The sequence below is a fragment of the Crocuta crocuta genome, unplaced genomic scaffold, assembly GCF_008692635.1.
Source record: "Crocuta crocuta isolate KB4526 unplaced genomic scaffold, BGI_CrCroc_1.0 scaffold219, whole genome shotgun sequence".
Taxonomy (NCBI): Eukaryota; Metazoa; Chordata; class Mammalia; order Carnivora; family Hyaenidae; genus Crocuta; species Crocuta crocuta.
This window is the reverse complement of record NW_027551572.1, coordinates 9,640,031-9,663,090: the sequence shown is the minus strand read 5'-3', so window position 1 is coordinate 9,663,090 and position 23,060 is coordinate 9,640,031. Positions and strand designations below refer to the sequence as shown.

Sequence of the window (23,060 nt, the reverse complement as noted above, 5' to 3'; positions counted from 1 at the left end):
GGCCCCGGGTGCCCTGCCCCGCTGCCTCCACTGTTTCCTCTCAGGCACCAGGCGGCCCTAAGCGCACCGGGACAAGAAAAAAAAGTGCGCCCGGCCCACGGGGACACTCTTTGGCTTCGGTTTACAAACCCCCGCTCTGGAGGGAAGAGAAAAAAAACACCCTCTGCCCGCCGCCACCTCTCACCTTGGCCCCCCCGCGGCCCCCTCCCACCGTTCTCGCCGCCGCCGCCGCCGAGGCTGCCGCCCCGGTGCGCCCCGGCGAGGCATTTTCGCACCACGCCACTGTGTGGAGAAGAAGATGGGGGCGAGATAACCACGCGGAGGGATCCGCGCGGAGGCGACACCGTCGCTCCCGACGGGACGTCTCACGCTGGCTGGGAGATGCCTCCGCCGGCCTTAAAGGGGGCCCATAAAGCCGCACTGCCAAGGGCTCGCCTTGCCACCCTGGGCCCAGGGAAAGCGGCCCGCGGCCGGCGAGGCGGGGGCTCGCGAGAACCTTACACTTGGGGGGAAGTAGGGAGGCCACTCCCAAGAGGCTACAGGAGCAAATGACTCCTTCCCTTGGCCCCTAGAGCAGCCCCCAGAGGTTGGCCATGGCTTTTGCACCTCTGGATACGCGGGCGCAGCCCAGGGGACAAGGGCAAACGGTGTAGACAGACCAGACGGCCATACATTTGGGATGGGTCCTAAGGGGTTTGATTAAAGGCCGCAAGGGTGACCCCCAAACCTGGCATTATCAAAGCGAATCTAGGCCCTTCTTTTCCAGGCGAGCAGGCCTTGTGGAAATGAGATGTACATTTACCCTTGACGCACTGCACGCCTGGCTGAGGCTCCCAGGTTAATTGATATTTAATGGAAATCATGCCCATGAATATAGTTTCCATCATTTCACCCTTGATAGACGTCAGCACTAGGCTCTGGGGGGAAGCAGAAGAATGTGGGGGCGGGGGGGGGGCAGGCATTAGCATTGCTGAGGGAGTAAATAGAAAAGCGGACAGAAGTGTTCCAAGGCGGGAAGGAGGACTCACGCTGGGGTGGGTGGTGTTTCCTAGAGCAGGACGCGCGGCTCCGGGGTCTCAGCCCCGGCACTGAGCGGACCAGGGCGGGCGGTGGCCCCGGGCAGAGCACGGGGGGCCGACGCCTGCGAGGCCCCCCCATGGAGCCTCCGGGCCGGCTTTCGGATCGCGCCGGTTCCAGGCAGCTGAAGNACTAACGATTCTAGTCCGTCTGCCAAGCCTGTGAACTTACTGCTGAGAGCGGGCGCTAGACTCAGCCTAAAACGTTACTAACTTTTCCAAAAGAAAGGAAAGAGAAGGCTCATCCTAGTTTGTGAGCGGTGAGGAAGAGAAACGTCCCAAGTCATGCGGGCAAGTCCAGTGTGAATCGGCAAAATATTCCTGATTTTAGAAGCTCAGTCTAAAGCCGCTTGGCGTTATACCACCAACTATCTTCTCTCCCCCACGTCTCTCCTTTGCCCCTCTCTACTCCCGTGTTAATGTCCAATAAATGTAAGAAGTCTATGCTGAATGAGTTTTCCCTCGCCTCCTCGGCCTTCTTCGTGGGCCCTTTGGGTGACGGACCCTCCTTCCCCTAGGGGTAATCCACTGTCGTGAGGGCACCAGGCCCACACCAGCCTTGGGAACCGACCTCGGGAACGCGCCCCGAGCCCCGAGCCACCGAGGACGCTCCCGCTCAAGCTGAAACAGCACGCCGGCTTTTCACGCCAAATGCAAATGTCTAAAAACCCGAGACGGCCCCCAAAGGCGCAGCAGGGCGAGTCATTTCAACTACCCCCTGCTCCGTGTGGGTTGGTCCAGTTTTGAGAGCGATCCTGAGGTCTGTCCTTGTGGACTGAATCATATTTTGCAAATGGAGAAAATGAGGTCGAGATGGAAAGGCGTAACAAGATAGTGTCTAATACTCATTCAATTGTTTCCACTGGGAATCCTTGGAAATGGTTAAGGTAAATGGATTGTTAATGAATTTCCAGATGAAAAAGGCATGCTTTATTTTTTAAATTAGTATGGAGTGGAGGAGACCCGGGGCCGGGAGGGAGGTGGAGCTGTTGTTTTCTGCCGGATATCGCCAGGTAAAACTTCCTTGAAATCCGAAGGCGACCAAATAATAAGTTAACGATTTGTACTTCAATCTTGCAAATACCCAGTTAAAAGAGAATTATTCTCAATAAAGCCTTGGAACCAACTTTGTAATGGTGTAGTGTTTTGTTTTGTTTTGTTTTGTTTTTAACTTCAGGCTTGGCGTGAGTGCGTGTGCGTATTTAAACTCTGGATCAGTGAGTGGGTTTTGGAATAGAATGGGGATAAAGGAGAACAAGCCCAGATGTCAATTATACAAGGCACCTTCCAGAAGTGTGTGATTTCTAGGGATGGGGGGCGAGAAAGAAACATAAACACTGCGAAATTCATTTCTACATGTTCTGGCCTAATTAAGAAAACATTACAACATAACATTTCCTCTTGGGACAAAACAGTTTCACCGCTCCCCTCCCCCCAAGCATTCTATTTATAATCTGAATGGGAAAAGGGCACGATTAACTTTGTAAATAAAGATCTATGCTTCTACACGTTTGTTCTGATAGATGCATTACTTTAACCGTAACATTTTATAGTTTCAGCTGTGCTGTAGTCCAAATTTTCTGAAATCCTGACGAATCCAAAATATTATACCTAACAAAAACACGGTTGGAGAACCTAATAGTGTACATTGCTTCTTTTTGGTTAAGTTTATCCTAATTTGGAGTTAAAAATAAGATTGTAAATATATTAAATCAAAACCTTCCTCCGCCGCAACGCCAGCTTTACGAGATCCCAAAGTGGAGCAACAGCGCTCTCTAGTGGCAAAATGCCGCCTCCAACTGACCGAGTTTAACTTCCCTTTATTCGACTCAAAGCAGTTCTAATCTTCTTTAGTTTGACTGGGGCTTGGATCACTGACACTAATAATGCTTCATCCCTTTGATTGTCAACAAGTCAAGTGCAGCAAGCTGGGGCTCCTGAACGCCAAAGATATTTGTACTCCCGAGAGCTTCCAATAGTGTCTTTTTCAAAAGCTTCCAGCCCTTCTTTTGCCAGACACAGTAGGTCCCCATTCCGTAATCGCCCACAATTACAGGACGGACTAGACTGAAAAAAATGACAACTTTCTAAATACTGACTGTAACACGATTTTTTTTTTTTTTTTTTTTTTTGGTCAGAGGAGCCAGGCACTTCAAAACGAAGAAATGACCAAAGTTCATTTTATTATTTTCTTTTAAAGCTGTTACTCGTAGCATTAAATCCTGAATATTTGCCATTTTAATTTCCTAATTTTAATCCCTCGCGCCCATATCGCTGGGCAATCTGGGAGCAGGGGAGGCAGAAATAGAAACCGACTAAAAAGCTTTTTGCTGGATCTCTGAGCGGCTATCTGGAAAGGCCCTGTTGGGCTGTGTTTATTGGAACTTCCATACGCAATAAATGAGGTTTTCAATTTATATCAAACGTCACCGAATGAAATGAATTGACTAAGCGTTCCACTTGAATTTTTGTTAAAGCAAAGCTTTAACCAGCTTGTTCCCTTCCAGGTTAATCTTTTTCTCAATTTCAAAAATGTTTTCTTCTAATTCAGCTGTAAGAATCACATTTTTTATAAGCAAGCAGATATCATTTCCAACAGTACTTTTGCTGCAAAGTTTGGAATGGAGGGCCAGGTATTTTTATGAAAGGCACGTAAGTAACTTCATTTTTTTCCCTGCCGACTCTGCGACCATGCCGCTGGGAGACCCTCAGCCCCGAGTAAATGACTCAAGATCACGAACTCTCCCACCTCCAAATAACAGGCCAATTAAAAAAGAAAGAAAAGAATGAGCTAGACGGAGACCATGGTGAAATATTATAAAGAGCCACCCACCGTAGGCTAATTTTAATACCAGGCCCGTTTTAAAAAATCAGAACTGCACCGTCTCCTCCTTTCTACCCTCCCCCACTTTTATTTCCTAGGTGCATACACCTCACCCGGGGCTCCCAAGCTCCTGCCTTCTTGGTCCGACACAGTCTTGTTTATATTTTATTGTCCAGATTTTAAGACCCAGTTTTGTCTGCATTTTTCTCTTCCTCCCACAAACACAACATCAAAATGAGATGGTTTCAAAGCGAAGCGCCGAGCCTGTCGTAAACTCATTACCTCCAGACGTCTCGCCGGCTCGATGGCTTTATGACACCTTGGCTCTTCCTGTTTTCAAAGAGCCCTAGGTATCGGGTTGGCCGCAGGGGCGGGAGTAAGCAGCACCTTCTGCCGGATCTGGGCCTTGGCTTTCCCTCCCAGCCCCCCTCTGCTTTTTCTTCAAGTCCCCTCTTTCATCAGGATCGCCCCCAAACTCTGCCATCGCCCCCGCCTTCCACCCAGCCCAGGCCACACGGCGCCGCCGCCCCTCGGGCCTGCAAAGGCCGCGCTGGGCCCGAACCCTCACTTACAATGACCTTCATTTTAGCCCCTGAAGGCGGCCCTCTGAGGGCCAAGCTGGGGGCTAAACAGTCACTGAAACTGAATGGGGGGGGGGAGGGGACGTGGAGAAGGGATGGGGATAGCTGAAGAGGAGAGACTTGACCATTTCGGTCTGCTAAGGTCACTTTGGGGCTCTTGAGGGTAGGGCGGAAGGTCCTAGCCTAACTGGCTCAGCCCTCCGGGAGCCAGCGTGTCTGACGAGCTTGGGGGGAGCTGTTCCCGAGTACAGAGTGCGCCTTCCCCTTGTTTAGGGTGGAGACTGGTACGACCCGTGGGGCGCAGTGTGCCAAAGCCCCCAGGGAGAGGGTGCCTGGCTTTGTGGGGGGAAGGGCGTGGGCTCTGCCGGGCACTGCTGTGAGGCCGACACCGGGCCTAGGGCACAGCGTTCGCCGAGGAAGCGGGAAGCAGGCTGGGGGAAGGACCGAGCAGCCAAGGGCGCCCCAGAGGCTGTGCTCTGGCTGCCTCTGCCCACACAAAGGGAGCCGCAGAGGCACATCAGACAGACCTCTCAGGTGTAAGTGCCCCAGATATTTAGCGGTGTCTCCCTCCCAGGGGTGGGGGAGCAGTCCTGTGAGGGTGATATTTTGCAGAGAGACAGAGAAAGCAGGCACACAGTGTCCAGGGCCAGCGTCTGGGCTCCATTTGATCAGGTCAGCATTTATTGGTAGGAAGCGGTAACATTTACAACTGGTCCTCAGGCAGGAACCCGGAGGGCCTACACCCGCGGCTGCCCACGCGAGCCGAGCCCTCCCCGGGAGAGAGCCGCTCCTCCAGTGCACTGAGAATAAACCCCCCGACCCACCAGAGGCCGTGGGCTCCTCTCTCGGCCTCATTTCAGGTCTCAGTGGACAGCCCGCGGGCTCCCTGAGGAAAGAGGACTTTTCCTAACTGGTGGGCAACCTGGGCGGCCTCCCACGGCTGTCCTGTCGCTCTGCCTTCATTCTCAGAAGTGGGGCGCACTTGGCCCCCTGCTTGAGCAGCGCTGGGGGCTAAACTACAGCACTTTTCAGAAACACAGGGGACATTTACACAAGAGAGGGCTCTTCGATCCAGCGTGCACTCACAAAATATAGCATTTCCTATGGAACCAACGAGTGAGGGAAGAAAGGGAGGGAGCGGGAAAAGGCAAAACCCCAAAGCCACTTCGTTTCTTCAACACGTAAGCGAGCAAATACAGAGTCCCCCGAATACCTCACAGAGACCAACCACACAGTCACTTCTACCTAAAAAAAAATAAAAGGGGTGGGGGGAGATGTCCGAATCGCTGGAAAGTTTCTGGAAATCAAGCACCCACAAACAAACACAACCCCCCACTGCTTTTGCAGCGCAGAGTGGTCCCGCCGGCGCCGCGCCGGGTCAGTCTCCTTTGGGGCATTTCTCCTTGCTCATCTTTTTCATTTTCATCCTACGATTCTGGAACCAGATTTTGACTTGTCTCTCTGTGAGGTTTAGAATCCTTGCCACCTCGTAGCGCCGGTCCCGGGTGAGGTACATGTTAAAGAGGAATTCCTTCTCCAGCTCCAGCGTCTGGTATTTGGTGTAGGGACAGCGCTTTTTCCGGGTGGAGCGAGCGTGGATCCAGTTTGCTGCAGGGTTGTCTACGAAGAGGGGGGGTTGGAGAAGGGGATCGAGGGGCGGAGGGGAGGCAAGGAGAGACGACAGGGTGGGGGGAGAGAGGTCATTAAATTAATTTCACCAAGGATGGCCGCTTTTCACAACTTGGGGGGAATTATCATAAAAAGCCTTAATGCCCGCGCTCTGTTTACCGTACAAACCGCGCGCCTAGGGTAGGTGGTTATGGGAAGCTTTTTATGGATGCGTGTTGCTCGCCTAGGCTAGAGTAGGCGTCTAGACGTTTTTATAGGTTAGTAAAACTATCAGTTTTGCACATTCGAGCCTTACAGGTTTCAGCAATAAATCAGGGGGCAATTTCTTTTGCACTTACTTGGGTCAAGTTGCTGCGGCGGCGGCTGCGGCTGCTGCTTCTCCTCCTCCTTCAGTGGGCAGCCTGGGCTGGGGTGGTCGCTGCAAGCCGAGGGCTCCGACGAGCCGCCTGCCCCAGACCCGGACCCGATCCCTGCCCCGGGCCCGGTTCCCCCAGCCGCAGCTGCTGCCTTGTCCCGTAGGAACGAGTTGCAGGAGAACTCGGGGCCGCCGCTCCCCTGGGACTCCCGGGCCGCGGAGCACTCAGTCCGTTTGGAGGAGGAAGACGTGGAAGTGGAGGAGGAGGTGGAGGTGGCGGCGGCGGCAGGGGTCGGGGCCGCTCCGGNCGCCCGAGCCGCCGACTAGCTCGCAGGCTGCAGCTTCCACCATTGGTCGCGCGGCCCACGTGATCATATTTACCAATACCGGGAGTAAATCAGTCCGCTAAACTGGGGGCTGCTGTGATTTAAAAAAATATATATATCATCATCAACATAAGCGCCGCAATTAGAGCCCAGGAGCCCGGTCCGTGCGCCCGGCTGGGTCCGGCCGGGCTCGGACAGCCTGGCGGTGGCTGGAACCCCTGCGCCCGACCGTGGCCGCAGGCGGCGCTGGGGACTATTTGTTCGTCTCTTCTTGCGTCCTCGGTCTTGCAGTTCGGTCCGAGACGCTGCCTCCTCAGCNCGGGCAGGGCGGGACGAGGCCCGAGGCAGGCCGGCCTTCCGAGGCGGCCCCCTGGCGCCCGAGGGGAGTTTTCTTCCTTGTGCCTCTCTCCCTGCCCAAACCCACCCCTCCCCACACATACCCACACACGCTCTCTCACAGCTTGTCGTGTTGTTTAAAACAGGTGGAAGACCTCTGTAATGATATTATGCCTTTCAATAAAAATTTTATGAGGTGTATTTGATTATAGATTAATGTGTCCCTAATAAAACGGACGGATGGAGCAGCTCGAGGGCCTCCTCCCCCTACCACACTCACACACGCCCGCGCAGCCACACACCCCCCCCGACGTGAGGCTGAGCACACGCCGCGGCCCGAAGGGTGAGCTGGGGAGGCCTGGCCGGCCGACTGGGTGCTTCAGGGGCCCCCGGTGGGGCTTCTGTGTGCCCTCGGAAGTGCCGGCGGGCTGTCGAGTAGGCAGTGCGAAGACCGTGGCGGCCAGGGTGCCTTGTCTTCTCCGGAGCTGCGGGAAAGGCCCTGGAAGAGAACATGCCATAGGGCAGAACCCAAATGCTAGCGCAGGCCCGCTTCCATCTACCGCCCCAACCCTGCCTTGAAGAGGCCAGCGGGAACCGCATCTCCCTCCCCGGGCCAGGACCGCTTCTTGTGGTTGTCCATGGGCCACTGTCTTCCGAGTTCTTCTTCTTCCTTCCCCCCACCCCCCCAACCAGAGGTAAGACTGGGCAGCCTTGAATCTGAGGGAAATGCCCATTGTCACTCCCAAATCCATGGTACAAAGCCTCGGAAGCGCCGCTGGGAGCCAGGACAAAAGCAGCCCCAGAGCAGGCGGCGGCGAATATATTCCTCACTCTACAAGTTGCCCAGAGCACCCTTGGAGGGATCCCAGCCCACCTCGAGCCCCGGAAAGGAAGGGGGTAAATGGCTACTTATGGCCTGATTGATTGCCTTTGCCAATGGCTTTCTGATTTTGTTCCAGAGGAGATGCCTTTGCCTGTAGCACGGGTTTTCCTCTGAGACAAGGCCCCCTGTCAACAACTAATGGTGCTCCCCACATTGCAGGGAGGAAACGGATAAGTCAAAATTGCCCTCCTTCTCCTGCCCAGCCAATGGAGGTCTGGGCAAATCTATTCCAGTGTTCCCAACCTGGCATTGACTCGGAGCCTTCTCTCTCCCACCCCTAGGAAATGGCTCCCCTAACGGGTTCTGTCTTGGAACTGGGGAAGGTTCTTGGTTTTCAGGGGGTAGTTTACAACACTGAATAAATGCTGAGTCTCCCAACGACTCCCTGGATGCGAACTGTAAGGCCTAGAGCCCCTAAATAGACAGTTTTATGGGGAAAAAAGAAAAAGTGGAAAGGCCGTGTTTTGTGAGGCTGCTTGAGGCTGGAGGAGACCTTTTGAAACCACAGCCCAACCTGGGGAAACGAATTCTCTGTCCGCTCTTCTCCCTTCTCCCCGGGCAGGACTAGATAAGTCTGGACTCTCCCGGTGAAGGCTGGCTGGAGGTTTCCAAGCTGTGTCGGCAGCTGGAACACTGGACTTCGTGGGAAGTCATGTTCATTTGCAAATTCGTTTTCAGTCACCTTTTGTACGTTTTCTTGCCTCCCAGAGACAGTGGCTCCAACCGGCGTTTTGTAATTAAATAGAGAGAGCATTACCTGGGGAAAATACTGTCTTCCTCTCAGAAGATTTCACGTGGGCCACTAAAAGGTAATGACTGAACATAACACCCTTCCACAAGGAAACCAGGGCCAAAGTCGGATAGGAAAACTCACCCATCCATCCTCGGCTTCCCTGTGGCCTGGCTTCTCTTGTGCTGGGGATAGGGGTGGGGGTGAGGGAAAGGGGAGTGGAACTGGATCCAACACAATGCTAGCTGCTGGTTGTCCTTGTTCCTGTAATGGAGGCCCGGTGGCTTCCAGGTGGGCAACGCTGCTTTCGACCTAGCCCCTGACGGTGGCATGCCAGCCAGAAATCGCCAAGACCCCACTAAAAGTATTGCAAAATAACACAACCCAAACCAAAGACAGGAAAACACACAAATGCGGTGCTGTGAAGAAAAAAAGCAGCATGGGCACAGGGTTACTTACCAGGCTCTGGTTAGAGGGAATCTCACCCCCATCTAGAATTCAGTTCTGTTACTACCGTGGGGAAGTGGAGGGGGGCAGGGAGAAGACTCCCCTTCTTCCCAACTCTGAAGACAGCACACCCAGGTTGGAGTATCATTCCCCAACCACTGCCAAATTTCAGCGCCCTAGGCCTCCTGCAGTTTCTCTCCTCTTCCTTCCCCTGCCCTCTATCACCGCCCCCCACAACCGCCCCAAACAAGCAGTTTAACAGGAAGATCATCTCACCAAAGGCTTTCATTTCCACCGAAACATATGTCCATTTCAGAAAGCAGAGGGCGCGAACTCGTTTCCAGAGTTTATTGCATTATACATGCGACCAGAACATGCACAGAAAGGACAGGTTGCTCTTGTACGTCTACCAAACCACAGATGCACCACAAGGGAAGGCTACAAGGCATAAGTCGTCAATATTCCATCTCACCAAGGACAATTGCTAAATTCATTTGTGAAAAGATACATTGTAATGTGCTTTTTTAGTCCCCCTCCCCCCCAAAGCTTGTGGGTTGTCTTAATCTTTTTTTTAAATATATATGTAATTTAAGTACTTTAAAGTACTGGATGTATTCAAAACGCCATGAGATCATGGACTAAACCACACACACAGACCTTTTGTGTTAGGAAAAACATGAAAAAGCCACATTGCTGGATGGATGAATGGACTGATGGAGGCTGTACAGTTCCAATAAGTTAAGACCCAAATGAAAATGCGCAGTAATAGTTACCCTGCATTACGATGAAAAAATAATAAATTACACGTGCTAGTTTTTTTTAATATATATACTCATAGGGATTACAGATCACTTGCAGCACGAACAGAATGACCCCAAAGTCACATTCTAGCAGGAAACAAAACAAAACAAAACAAAAAACAAAGAGCAATGAAGGTTTTGTTTCCGCCTTCCCAGTCCTCCAGCACTCGGCCCTGGAACGCGGTGCCCCCTCTCCGATCCTGGCCTCCCACGGGCCTGGGACCTAAGAGAAGGTGAGGTTGGCGGTCAGTTCTCGGATCCGGTTCTCTCGGCTCATCTTCTTGAGTTTCATTCGGCGGTTTTGAAACCAAATCTTGACCTGCCTGTCGGTGAGGTTAACGCTCTTACTGATCTCTAGGCGGCGCTCGCGGGTGAGGTACATATTGAACAAGAACTCTTTTTCTAATTCCAGCGTTTGGTGCTTAGTGTAAGGGCACCTCTTCTTTCTGCCACTCTTTGCAGTGAGCCAATTGCTGGTTGGAGTATCAGACTTGATTTCCTCTAACAAAATTAAAAGGAGAAGAAGAAAAAAAAAATCAAGATTTTTTTTTTTTTCTCTCTCGGTCTGTTCAAATGTACCCTTGGCCATGACCCCGCTGGCAGCCAGGCCGCTTTGGGAAATGCTGGTATGAAACATTACTCTTACGAAGTGGGCCCTGGAAGGGATTTGTAATTGATGCCAGGTTAGTTCAAATGCCCAAAATGACACGATGGGAGGGTACTCTTGCCCTCGATGTTAGGGTTGTCTCTCCCTCCCTCTCTCTTTTTCTCTCTCAACTTTCTGATCTGCACAAAACATGTGTACAATAGTAAACTTTCAGGATCTCCCCAGCAACATTCCAAGTGGTCAGCTCATAACAGGGCTGGAGTGGAAGAAGCAAAACACAGCCTGAACAAGACTACCAACCCCACTGCTGTCTCATGCCCCCAAGTCTGCCACTTTTCCCCACTTCTCCTGCGCAGCCGGGGAGCCCCACGACCAGGTTTATAGTTGCCCTTCTCTTTCAAAAGATAACCAAGGAACCGAGTACACCTTCTCCGACCTGCCTGGGCATTGTCGTACTCCCCAGAATTTCTTGAATTCTCATGCCTTCTTGTCTCTGCACAAAAGCATTCCCCAGCTTCTTACTATGGCCCACCTCTGGACACTGGGGTAGAGGCTCCGGGGCAGGGTTCCTTCCCAAAAAGCCTGAGCCCCTGGCTCTTTGCCCTAGCCCAGCCCTAAGGCTGGCCCGCCGGGTGGGCCATGCAGATTCCCTTCCCTCTTTGCAAATGGATTGCAAAGCTTGCGGCACTTCCCCCAGACAAAGCCAAGGTTACCTGGCCCCACAGAGGTAGGGAGTCCGGTTCCCCAGCCCAAGCGCCAATCAGCCCAGTCATTTCGATCCCATTGCCACCCCAAGCTCGCAGGATGCGGGGTGCACACACTTGAACACGAACACGGTGCCTTGGACCACCTTAAAATCATCACTGGGTGAAAGGCAAAGCTGGGACTGCAAATCTGAGCGGGAGAAAGGAGGTTCTGGGGCCGTGTTTACGAGCCGCAGGTCTCATTTGCCCTCTTTTGTTGCATTTCAGGTCTAGCTCAGGAAAAATAAACCCGGCAAGCCCTTCCTCTGCCCAGGCGCCATCAGCGTGGGGCCAGGACTAGCCAGGAGGGTCAGGGCAGCCGGGAAGAAGCCGGGACCACCTCGAGACTGGGACTGCCCCTCTAAAAGCCGGGAGGAGCAGCACCTGCCAGTCGGGCCCCCGCCTCAGCTGCCCCGGCTCGATGCTGGGCACCCAGGCGCTCCCTCTCTGCCGGGTTCCCGGGCTGCACGCCCCGCTGGGGTGGCAACTTGCTCATACCGACCTTTGCTTTCCTTCTCCTGTACTTCGGGACTGGACACGGAGACCTCAGCCAGGCAGCTCCTTTCTTCCGGAAGGCCGCCCTTGGCCTCGGGGCTCTCCACCTGGGAGACTTTGGTGGGCTCCTGGCCGCTCACAGGCTCGTTCATCTTCTTTTCCATCTGCAGCTGGGCGGCCGAGAGCTGCGGCTTGGCCGCGCCGCGAGGGTTGAGCTGGAGCATGACTGTGGAGCTGCCTTCGGGGCTGTTATTGTACTCTTGGGTTTTCCCGGTGGCGTAGGTCTGACTCAGTCTAAAATATCCAGGGACAGGAACCTCGGGGTTCTCAACGGGACAGGACTCAGGGACCAGCCTCTGGTACGAAGGGACCTCAGCAGAAATGAGTTTGTTGCGCTTATCAGAATACATGCAGCAATTGGATTCTTCCTTAATGTTGGTGGTGAAGGAGCAAGTGGGGACTTGCTGTGTAACAGGTTGCTCTATTCGACAAGATCTGTTCGGGTCTGTCCAACTGTCTACTTGAGGTATATAAGGATGCACATTCATACCCATATTTTGGTGGTTCACTTCTCTTTTGGCCAGAGACGGGAGCAGTCCACAGGTTTGCATTCCATAGGTCCCCATGTCTGCGCTAGGTGGTGGCATGTACATGCTGGCGCTGCTCGAATAAAAACTGTCACTCCTGCAGGCACTGATCAAGGAATCTACTAAAAAAGTATTAGCAGCAGGAGAGCTGTTGGGAAAGGACATTTTGGGGAGGAATTTGAAGAAGAGAGATTGTGTCCTTTGTAGGCTGACATCTCTAGGAAAACATTCCCCGTGTAATTGTGGATGCCTCTGCCGACCACATGACAACCAAGCCAATGAGATTTGAAAATGGCCTTGAGCCGCAGCCTCCTCGCAGGTCACGTGCTCCAGAGCCCGGCCGGCCGGCCGCGTAAGCACGGACAACAGCGACATCTACTACGCGCCCGCGATAGTGCGCGCTGGAGACGACCGGCCCAGCGCTCTCCGTCGCCCGCCAGCCTACCCGGGGCTCGCTCGGCCGGCCGGCCCCACTCGCGTCCCCCCGCTCCGGCCTCTGGGGCCCCGCTGGCGGAAGGAAAGTCTCGGCTAGAGGGGCCTCCGGGAGGACACGCGCGGGGAGGGACGCCGGAGTGCAGTGGCGCCGCCGGCACACAGAAGCATTCCCCGCACACACCCCGGGCAGAACGCGCCCCAGAGCCGGGGCACGGGCGGGGGGTGGGGGCCCGGCTGGTTACATTTCTCCCGGGCAGCCTGGGAAGGTGAGTCGGCTTCCCCGGGCTCTGAGACATCCCACCCCTGGGGTCCACAGGAAAGATCTCTACGCAAAGACGCGGCCAAGTTATGGTGGGGAGCGGAGACGAGAAGAGCCGAGAGGGCTGAGAGGCCAAGCGGCTGGCCAGCCCGGAGCCCCGAGGTCCGGCCGGCTCTGGCGCTGTCCCTTCCCTCCTCCGGCCCGAGGGAGATGCGGGCTCCCGGCCCCTCCGCGCCCCCGTGGGCTCTCCGAGCCCTGAGCCTTTGGCGGTCGGAAGAACCACACCCCGACCTCTGCGGCCGGGCCGCTGGGAGCTTTCAGCCCCGGAGACAATCCCTCGCCAGCAGTGGGCTATCCTTGAAAGCGTCCCTCCGGCTCCCAGCGGGAGACGAAACCGAGGTTTCCCTCCCCACACACCCTGATAATAATGAGCAAAGAGGAAGGAAGGAAGAGAGAAAGAAAAGAATTTTTTTTTTTCAAGGAAAGGGGGAAAACTCGCGCCCACAGGCTCCAGAAGTTTTAGAAAACTGACTGGGCCGAGTACGAGAGCGATGGAGACGCAAAGGTGTCATTTGGTTCTTCTGCAAAGAAAAATGTTTTCCTTTTATGGATTTTGTAAAAGCATTGGTTTCTGACAAGTGCAAGGTACAAAAGGTTGTGGAATTTATTAATACATATTAAGAAGAATCAGGGCGATCAATAAAATTCTCATCTACATTCTTGGGCTACTTGGTAATTTTCTTGCTTCTGAAGGTTTTTAAAGAGTTATACCCGCTGTTGCCACACACGGGAAGATATTTTATTAACAAATCAATCGAGACTTTGTAAAGGATAAGATTAATAGTTAAGATTTAGCATAATGGCGTTCGCTTTATGAATTATTGAAAATTATACTATTGATTTTTCCCCTTCGCTACTAACCAAGAAGGTCAATTTTTGTTTTAACACAAATCGTCAAATATTAAAAGCTATACTTTTGTCAGAAGTTGAGTTTTATAGTTTTGGACAATTCCTAAAATTATTTGACACCGGTTTGCTTGGGTAAGGGGAGGGAAGAGAAGAGGAGGTGGGAGAACCTTGGTCCTCTGTTTCCTTTGGTGACGGAAAGTTCTATAAAGAGGATTTGGTCTGGGGTTGTGGTCGAGCTCATTAAAGCACAACCACCATCACCACCATGGAAACTCAGAGTTTTATGAGAAACTTCTCCAACAACTTCCTTTCTTGTTCTCTGGTTGCTAGCGGGTGAGCCGCCCTTCGGAAGCCCCGGCCGGGGCAGCAGCAGGGAGCTTTAACCTTGATTTCCAAAGGCTTGCCCTAGGCGAGGGGCCGGGCCAGGGCACAAGAGCCGTCCTCGGGCTTCCCAGATCCCCTCACCAGCATCTGAGAGAGGAAAAGGGCCCCAGAAACCCTGATTGTGAACCAGTTTCTCTCTGTCCAGGAAGGCGTCTGTGTTTTCTTCTCCCCACACTCGCCTTGTCATGGGCTGGCCTTGCATTTCAGGCCCAGAGACTGAACTTGTGGGCAAATTGGGTTTCCGCCTCAGCAGAACATTTCTTTGGAGCCCGATGCTCATTAACACGCCTCAGCATTCTTGGGGAACTAGGAGCCTGCTCACTCCTTCACAAAAACCTTTTCCAATAAACCCTTTGTCCCCCCTCCCCAAAAGGCATCTCCCCTGGCCTGGTGGAAACAGGCGCTGAACATTACTTTCAGCCTTGGGACCACTTTGCCTGTCCCCTCTAAGTGCACTCGCCCAAACAATAACCCCTTTTAAAAAACTCCACGGTGGCAATGAGACAGACCTTTTAAACCTTTACGCAGCTGTTCAAATACAACATCATTGTCAGGTTAAAAGCCTGGCGCCTCTAACTGCTCCGGCTGCGGGATGCCGGCTGGCGAAGCCCGAGGTTTAAACATTACCTTTCCGCAGGGGTGGCTGTTTTTAAGCTTGAGGATGGGGAGGTGGCGGTGAGGGAAGCAGGGGGGAAAAAAATGCAACTCTTGACTCTAGCCTACTACAGCCCTGGTCAAAGCTAACAGCCACTGACCATCACCCCCAAAATGGTTTTATCGCAAGGTGGAGATCATGATCCCGGCCACAGTTAAGCGTGCCCAGGGCTGGACAAAGTGCCCGCTGCACACACTCTCGGCAGGCGCCCTGACGCCAGCCTGGCGCTCCAGGACCGTCGTCCCTCCGCATCTCAGCCAGGGAGCCTGCCTGGAACTCGGATGTCCAATTCTCCCTTTTCCACTCGCGAGACAAGACTGTTTAATCTAATCGGGAATTTTATGGCCATCAAAAGCCCTTTCATAATCTTTATTTATACATGAAGAAAACATTAGGCTAAAACCCCGCAGTTCCTTGCGGAGCGGGCAGGTCTGCGGTGAGCCAAAACAAACAGGATCTGCCTTCCGAATTGGGGGGCCTTTCTGTTTCAACTCTCAGTGGCTTAGGGCTCGATGTCACCCCCACATGAGAAGCTTTAAACAGGTCCCCTTCGCTCACGGAAAACATGTATCAGATGTAATTTGGAATCCGTTATCGCAAAATTCTATTTTATTCTTTCTCAGATGTCTGCCTTCCGACCAGTTCTTTGAGGCCAGAGACTCCAGTGTTTCAGAGTGATTTTATCATAAAAATGGAGCAAACCAAAAAACCAGAAACAACACAGGAGGATGATCTAGACCTGGGAGGATGGAAAATTTGGCTAAGACTCTAAGGCTAAGATGGAGCAAATGGAATGAAAAGGCAGTGACTTTCAAGGCCAGCCTGTATTTTGCTTACGAGTATTTAATGTAGGTCCATAGCTGCTGTTTTCGATCATCTTTACATCAGTTGGAGCAGTTACCATTAATAATAAATCAGTATCGCGCTATAAAGGAGATGAATATCCATATTTGTACCAAAACATCCTTCTCCCTGGCACAGCTCTTCCCAGAGAAAAATTAATAGGGTCGCTTTAGCAAGAAATTAGCATTTGTAATCAAGAAGTGGCTTGCATCTGCGCTCCTCTGTCACCAGGAAGAAGAGCAGTGACCCTGGGCCTGAGTAGACCTGGGGATGCCTAGGTTCACCCTGAATTTGGGCCCTGAGTGGCCGCAGGGCCGTGTCATTCTTTGGGGGACAGAGTGGATGGGGACACATTCTAAAGGCTTCTTCCCCAGGGAGCCCCTCCGGGTTGCACTGTGCACCTCCCAGCCAATGTGAAAAGAAATCAGGGGGGCAAATGAGGAGGCTGGGGAAGCCACCACCAACTCAATGAAGAGTCTGTGGAGATTGTGCGAAAGGGCTGGCCGCTGGGGAGCCTCTTTCCGTTACAGACACAAAAGACTCCTACTTGGCTCATTTTCCTTCCACTTCAGGATCTGAGACCTCGGTGACTCAAGATCCACGGCCACACTCCATGAGCCCCACAGGCTCTGAACAAGTCAGGAGGCATTGGGTCTGCAGCCCCCCAGAAGGTCTTAAGCCAGTCCTCTCTCCTTTTCCAGGCCCGAGTAGGGCGCTGCTGGTAGGAAAGGAACTGCGGACCGTTGTCTGAGGAAGGCTGCCAGCCAAGGCCCAGGGACCCCGAAAGGCCACGTGCACCCCCGCTAGAGCTGCCTAAAGAGGAACGCAACGACATTTGGGGAGGAGGGTTCTCGCCCCACCTGGACGGAGGCCCAGGTTAGGCTCCAAGAAACGTCGCTTCACAATAGAGACCGGCGGTCAGACAGGCAGGAGCCAGGGGCGCCCGCGGGGAACACCTATGCCTCTGGCTGGCGCCTCACTTGGGGGCTCGTGGCGCGCCAGCCTCCACGGAAGCCGGTGCCAGCTCCCAGGGGTGGACCCAGGGCCTTTGGTCTAGGGTCTGGAGAAAGGAGACAGAGACAGCGGAGCCGGGAGGCCAGCTCTAATTCTGAGGGAAGGAGGCGCTTCACAATGAACTTCGGGAAAGGAAGGACAGCCACCCTTCCTTAGAACAGCCCAGGTCCTGCAGCCCTCCCTTTTGGAACCTCCCTTTTGGACCCAGGATGGTGACACGGGCCCTCCTTAAAGCCAGGGGCTTGGCAAAAGGGGGGTGGGAGGCAAGGAGGACATGCAGCAAGCAAATTCCTTCCCAAGAGCTGGTGCCAAAATCAAACTCCGTGCTCAAGGCCAGCAGGCGGCTGGAAAGAATGTCCAGGATTCTGTCAAACCCAAAGCTCGTTTGCTTCAAATGCAACCCCCATTCTCTGCCGCCTTGTAGTGTAAATGTTTCCCGGGACAGGCTGCCCGCTGTCGCACCAGCCCAGGTTGGCCCAGACGCCCCAACTCCTAGTTCTGCTAGAGCCTTCTATACCACCCGGCGCCAGGCACGGCCGGACAGGGGGACACTCCCTCACCCAGAACGATCCCCTCAGTCCCAACGCGGCTCATGGCTCATTTTCTCTGAGACCACACTCGCTAAGTTGCCGGCGCCCTCATCTGTCTTAAACAAAAGCCTTTTAATCATCACAGGCGGTCGGAGAGCGCACAAGGCGGATGCTGTCTTGGGGAGGGGTTAGTTGGTCCTACACTCCTACCGTTCTTCATACTCAAACCAAAAAGAAAATTGATTTTCTCTCATTTAATTAAGTCGCAGTGGCATGGCTTATCTCGAAATGCACATATTTGTCTTTTAAGAAATCTCCCCTCGACACCACCAGGTTATACTAAGGTATTCCTTGCGACAGTCTTATCTTTAAGGAGACAACGATTAGGTGATTGTCTATTTCAGGAATCTGGGTAGCCCCCTTTTCCCTATCTTTATACAACTTCCCACATCTCGTGGCTGCTTAGAACAAACAAATAGCGAACAAATACCTTAGTGGCCGCCGGTTTCTAACGGGCTAAGATTGCCTATTAGAATCCAGTATTGGAAAGATATGGTACCGCGCGGCCTATTCCGCCAAACGCGGCTTCTGGAACGTGAGCACGCCCCCGTGTGGCTCTCCAAGGCCATGCAAACGGGAAATGGTATCTCTCGGTTCGGCTTACCTAAGGGTTGGACACACAAGCTTGCTACATTTAGACGCGGTAAAAAAAAAAAAAAAAAAGATAGATGGAGAGAGAAAGAAATAAACCAGTTTTAAGATCCTGCAACGACCATACTACTAGGGCACTGACATTTTAACGGACGCCCAGAAATCCACACAAAGGAATCCCCTTCCGAACGAAATTATTCGATTGTAGGCTTTGTTTCTCTTGCAATTTTCACCAAAGGTTGAGGGGCACTTTGGAAAACAGCATAAATATTTTTAGTTTTGTTGCATATCATGGAAAGTACAATAATTTATCTGATGGGGCAACAGTTGTTGTTTTTTTCAAATGTAGCAAAGGTGTGAATCTGACTAGGGCTTCCTCTTTCAAATGCCTGCTTTTAAAGTCATGGTTCTTTATTACAGCAAAGGAAACTGCTATCTATGACACCCCCCCCCCCCAAAAAGCCCACCTCAGTATATACCAGCTGTATAAAAACCATGCTGGTAGACACTTTAATCTAACCAGTATTTTAAAAAGAAGTCAATTGCTATCGAATTACACAGACGTTTGAAGGGAAATTAAGGTTATTGATCCTGAAATTAGGAATTTGCTTAGATTTATGGTGAGCCCCTGATATGATTCTGTGTGGTCATAAATGCATGTGGGGGTCTGGATGTGTGTAAGCATGTGTCTGTGTGTGACAGTGGGTGGCGGCTGAAAATCACAGAAGAACCTTAAGGCGCCTAATTATTCAGAAAGGTTAAAGGTGATGACCTTGACATTTTGGAAGTTCAAAGGCATACACTTATGCACTTATGTTTTTCCTACCCCCCCCCCGCAATTAAAAATTTGTGCATTTGGAAATGCATATTCCCTCTGAAGATGCATGGAGTACTGTACATCTTGTTTTTATTTTTGTTTTTGTTTTGACTTTGGGCTTAGGAGAGGTTAAGAGTCATAAGATTCACTTTACTTTTTTCAGAGAAAGAGATGCTTTTCTCACTCCTACAGTTTATTGCACATTGCGGAAATCTCTTTTGGGCCCACCAGAAGGTGTATAATATAACCCAATTAAGCTGTTTAGAACTTTGGCTTTTATGGTGTTGTCTAGACAGTTCAAGGTTTTGTAAACAGCCTGGCCTGGCCCTGCAACATAAAGTGCAGTTCAGCCCCCACCACATTCTTTAACTTGAAGCGATAAATGCAATGAGAAGTGGGTCTGCAGCCTAGGCCCTCTTCCAGGGAGGGGTCTTACCTTCTCTACTGCAGGCCCGCTGTGATGCTAGCAAAGATCCCAAGCCTTCTCCACCATTGGGGACTTCGTTTTGGCAGACTATTTTTGTTTTCAATGAAGGTTTCTAACTTTGGTTTCTTTTTGAAGGAACCCTGGCTCCTTGACAGCTTGTTAAGAGCAAATTTGGATTGTCTAACAAGTTTTTTAAAATGGGTTTTGTCTTTCCAGAAATTCCAAGTTCACTAAACTGGGACTGGGGGGTGGGGGAGGAGGAGATGCCCTTGCTCAGTTCCTGCTCTCCCAGACTCATTGCCTGGAGGAAGCAGTACCAGCATGGCTGGGTCACATCCTCGGTTCAGAAACTCATCTCTATAGTGATTTTTAAAACCAGTGTAACCTAGAGAAGGTGGGAGAGAGCTGCTCTTATTTCAGCAGGATCAAAAAGCAGTTAGTTCACGTGATTTTCAGTTGCATATGGGGGAAGGTTCTGGCCACTAAAATACCCTAACCAGACACTAGACTTCTTTAAAGAGGAGAAAATCATATAGTGTGTTGAAGCTGTAACCTCCATTTTACTAGAAACCATTTATTCACACAAAACACAGTGACTTATGCCTTGATACGACAGACCAAAGTTACATTTCCCAGAGTTTAAATAATCTGCATTCACCAAGGGGGAAGGTCGGGTCCCTTAAACTCAGAACAAAAACAAGTGCCTTCCAACCCAGCGGCCTAACTCTCTACAGATCCCACAGCGTCCCGACGGGGACTGGGAGTGACGGAGGGAGAACAACAGCACATTGGCGGTAAAATTGTAAAGGGACGTTTGCATTTACCATTTTCCCCTCATTAGGATCCATCCGGCCAAGTCCCCGGCCTCGTCCGCAGGCAGCAGTGGTCGCTGGGAGGTCCCGAGTTGACCGTGGGAAGGAATCGTGGAGTTCCACAGAGAAGAGGCGTCATTAAACCCAAGGACAGTGGGCCTGCCAAGGGCAGGCTGGTGGGGAGGAGGGTGGGTGACTGGGGTGTTCGGGGAGAGGGGTGCTTCCTGGAGCTCTCAAAATAAGGGGTTTCCAGTGAAATACTGCAGACGGTCTCTGTTCAGTTTCTTTTCTTTCATTCTTCGATTCTGGAACCAGATTTTGACTTGCCGGTCAGTGAGGTTGAGCATCCGAGAGAGTTGGAGTCTTTTCTCTTTGTTTATGTACACGTTAAAGAAAAACTCGCGTTCCAGTTCGCGGATCTGGTACTTGGTGTAGGGACAGCGCTTTTTCCGGGACCGCTGGGGGGCCACTGCAAGTCAAAGAAACCAAGAGGTGAGAGAGGCCGCTGACTGCTCACCCCCACCCGGCCTGCCGCCCAGGCCCGCGCGAGGGCCAGGCCTCGGCCCGTTGCGGACGTCCCCTGCCGCAGCTGAAAGGCCCTGCCTGCGTCGTGGGGGATGATATATGGGCGGGCACAGGAGAGTGCGGGCGTGGACGTGTGTACACGCCCGGACACACACACACACACACACACACACACACACACTGGCACGGAGACGGAGAAGCAGAGGACAAGGCAGGCTCTGAGTTGGAACCCTAAGGGAGAGAAACACGAGCGCGCCGGGGCATCTGCTCCGACTCCAGCCAGCAGCGCGCGTCAGCCAGAGGCTTGGATAAAGTCCAGTTCAAGGATCTCCCCACCCCACTCCCCCTTAAAAGCAGGAGGCTCCAGTGTCCACACTCACCAAGTGGCTTGAAATCTCCCCTCCCTCACTCCATCATTTCTAGCACCACCACCACCCCCCCCCCGCAAACTGGGGAAAAGCTCTCTGCAGCGATTAATGTCCCCTCGAAGTCTACCTTAAGCCCACCTAAATTGGTTTCCTATCGTAAACACACTTTACAACGGCCCGGGAAATCTTATAGGNCACTTGGCGCGCTCCAGGCCGTAGTCGCGGAAGGCCACTTCGCGCACGGGCTGGACGTGCGGCGCCAGGTTGGAAGAGTAGGGGAAAGTCATCTGGCAGGACGACGGCTGCGATAGGAACGACGGCTTGCTGGCGAAGTCCGACGGGGCCACATAGTAGGCGCAGCCGGGCAGGTACATGCTGGCTGCGCTCGNGATTCTGGTGGTAATTATGTCACGTGACGCCATGGAGAGAAATGTCCTTATATCTATATCAGCTCTCGCCAACACGCCCCGGGACGGCTCCTGGCGCCGAGACACGCGCGCGCTGGGGGCGGATCGGTNGGAGGGCGGAGGGGGGAGCCCCAGCCCGGGGCACAGGGGACTAGGTGTGAGGTTGTGAGGTTCCCACCCCCTACACCTCTTCCTGCAGCCGCTCCCACCCCCGCGACGCCGCCACCCTCTGCAGCTTGCCCGCCAGGAGCTTGTTGCTTCTTGCTCAAGGGGCGTAATTGCGCCACTCTCGGGGAGCGAGGAGCCCTGATTTACATATTTCTCAGCTCTGCGCGGTTATCGGGGAATAACTTGGCTCTCTCCATTCCTGACCCCAGGGGCGCGAGTGCCAGCCTTGAAAAAACCCACGCCCACCCGCTACCAGGGGCTCGCCCAGGCCAGGGCCTCGGTGCCCGCTCGGGTCTTTTCGCCCTGCCTCCTCCTCTCTGTTCCTGTCTCTCTTTCTCCTTCCTTCGTCTCCCTTCAGTCTTCTCACATCTGTCTCTCCTGTCCTCTCTTCTCCCACTCCCTTCTCTTGTTTCTCTTGCCTTCTTGGGGCTCCTGGCTGGCTTAGTCTGTAGAGCATCGGACTCTCGATCTTCTTGCCTTCTTCCTCCCTCTTCCTTTCCTCATTTCCTTTCCCCCGTCTTTCTCTGTGTCCTGATCCCCTCTCTCTTCCCTTCCCCTGCCTCTGTGTCACCACCTCTGTGCTCTCCCTGTCGCCGCTCTGCCTTTTCTCTCCCAACGCTCAAGCAAGGAGGAAGTTCAGCCAGCGGAGACGCCCCGTGCTCTTCTAGAAGGTGGGGGGTCTGGTGAACAAAAGGATCTGTAGTCCTACTCCAAAGGTGCCTGGCCTCCCACTCCCTACCAAGCCGGAGACGAACCACTGGCGCCTCCACCCTCCTCACCCTCTCTGCTTTTTGGCCTGGACTGAGACCAGCCCGCCTCACATCCAGCCCCTTCTCTGCTTCGGAGCCCCGCCAAGGCCTACGCGTCCACGCCGCCGAGTCTCCCCTAGGCTCCTGCGGTGCCCCAAGGCCGGCATGGTCACAGCGGGGCTCCCCTAGGTGGTCCGTCGCCTCTGGGAGGGGGGCGTGCTCTCAGCAGCTCTCTCCTCCTTGCTTGAGCCTCTCCGCAGCACTTGACCCTGAGGGCCCCCCATCCATTTGCCCCAAGGCCTCCCTTTCCTCCGCTACCGCCGCGTCCCTCTTTCCTAACCCGGGGGTGGGGGCAGGCGAGGCCTGGACTCCCACCTCCGGGAGCGCCAGCCCTTTCCAAGGGAAAAAAATCAGCCTCTCAGAAAGAAGCTCCCCAAACCCAAATCCCAGAACCGAGGGCAAGAAGTTGCCCCTGTCCCCGAGATTCCTCTGCCCAGGCAATCCCAGAACTGGGTTCTGGGCCTCAACCCTACGCTCAGGGCAGGCGACGCGGGCTGTGAAGCTGGCTCCCTCCCTGGCCCCGGCTGCCGCAGTGCCCGTGTGGTGAGCTCTGCCCACCATACCGACAGACAGAGAAAAGGCGGGTGATCGGAACTCCTATCTATTTTCTGGCCGATGTTCCCCCCCC

At 53.2% G+C, this 23,060-nt stretch overlaps 3 protein-coding genes across 3 annotated transcripts; all 3 read right to left on the bottom strand.

Annotated features, from left to right (window-relative positions):
* Window positions 1-5,140: 5,140 nt before the first annotated feature.
* HOXD9 (homeobox D9) lies at window positions 5,141-6,788 on the bottom strand (the record flags this gene model as incomplete). Its single annotated transcript, XM_077751187.1, has 2 exons — window positions 5,141-6,101; window positions 6,449-6,788. Coding segments are annotated over 2 exons (582 nt in total), but the record flags the coding sequence as incomplete, so codon positions are not given.
* Window positions 6,789-9,521: 2,733 nt separating this feature from the next.
* Window positions 9,522-12,970, bottom strand: HOXD10 (homeobox D10). The gene is made up of 2 exons (XM_077751211.1): window positions 11,840-12,970; window positions 9,522-10,488 (listed from the first exon to the last, which is right to left on the bottom strand). The coding sequence occupies exons 1-2, from the start codon at window positions 12,792-12,794 to the stop codon at window positions 10,211-10,213; spliced, it is 1,233 nt and encodes a 410-aa protein (XP_077607337.1). The 5' UTR covers window positions 12,795-12,970; the 3' UTR covers window positions 9,522-10,210.
* A 6,997-nt stretch (window positions 12,971-19,967) lies between these two features.
* On the bottom strand, window positions 19,968-21,470 carry HOXD11 (homeobox D11). Its single transcript, XM_077751186.1, has 3 exons — window positions 21,220-21,470; window positions 20,673-20,758; window positions 19,968-20,624 (listed from the first exon to the last, which is right to left on the bottom strand). The coding sequence occupies exons 1-3, from the start codon at window positions 21,468-21,470 to the stop codon at window positions 20,389-20,391; spliced, it is 573 nt and encodes a 190-aa protein (XP_077607312.1). The 3' UTR covers window positions 19,968-20,388.
* Between the last annotated feature and the right edge of the window lie 1,590 nt (window positions 21,471-23,060).

What these genes read in the sequence shown, in the direction of transcription:
- HOXD10 (XM_077751211.1), bottom strand. Translation starts at nt 12,794, where the DNA reads ATGTCGCTGTTGTCCGTGCTTACGCGGCCGGCCGGCCGGGCTCTGGAG. An exon ending in ACAGGAGAAGGAAAGCAAAG is followed by an intron (nt 10,489 to 11,839) that starts GTCGGTATGAGC and finishes TAATTTTGTTAG; the next exon opens with AGGAAATCAAGTCTGATACT.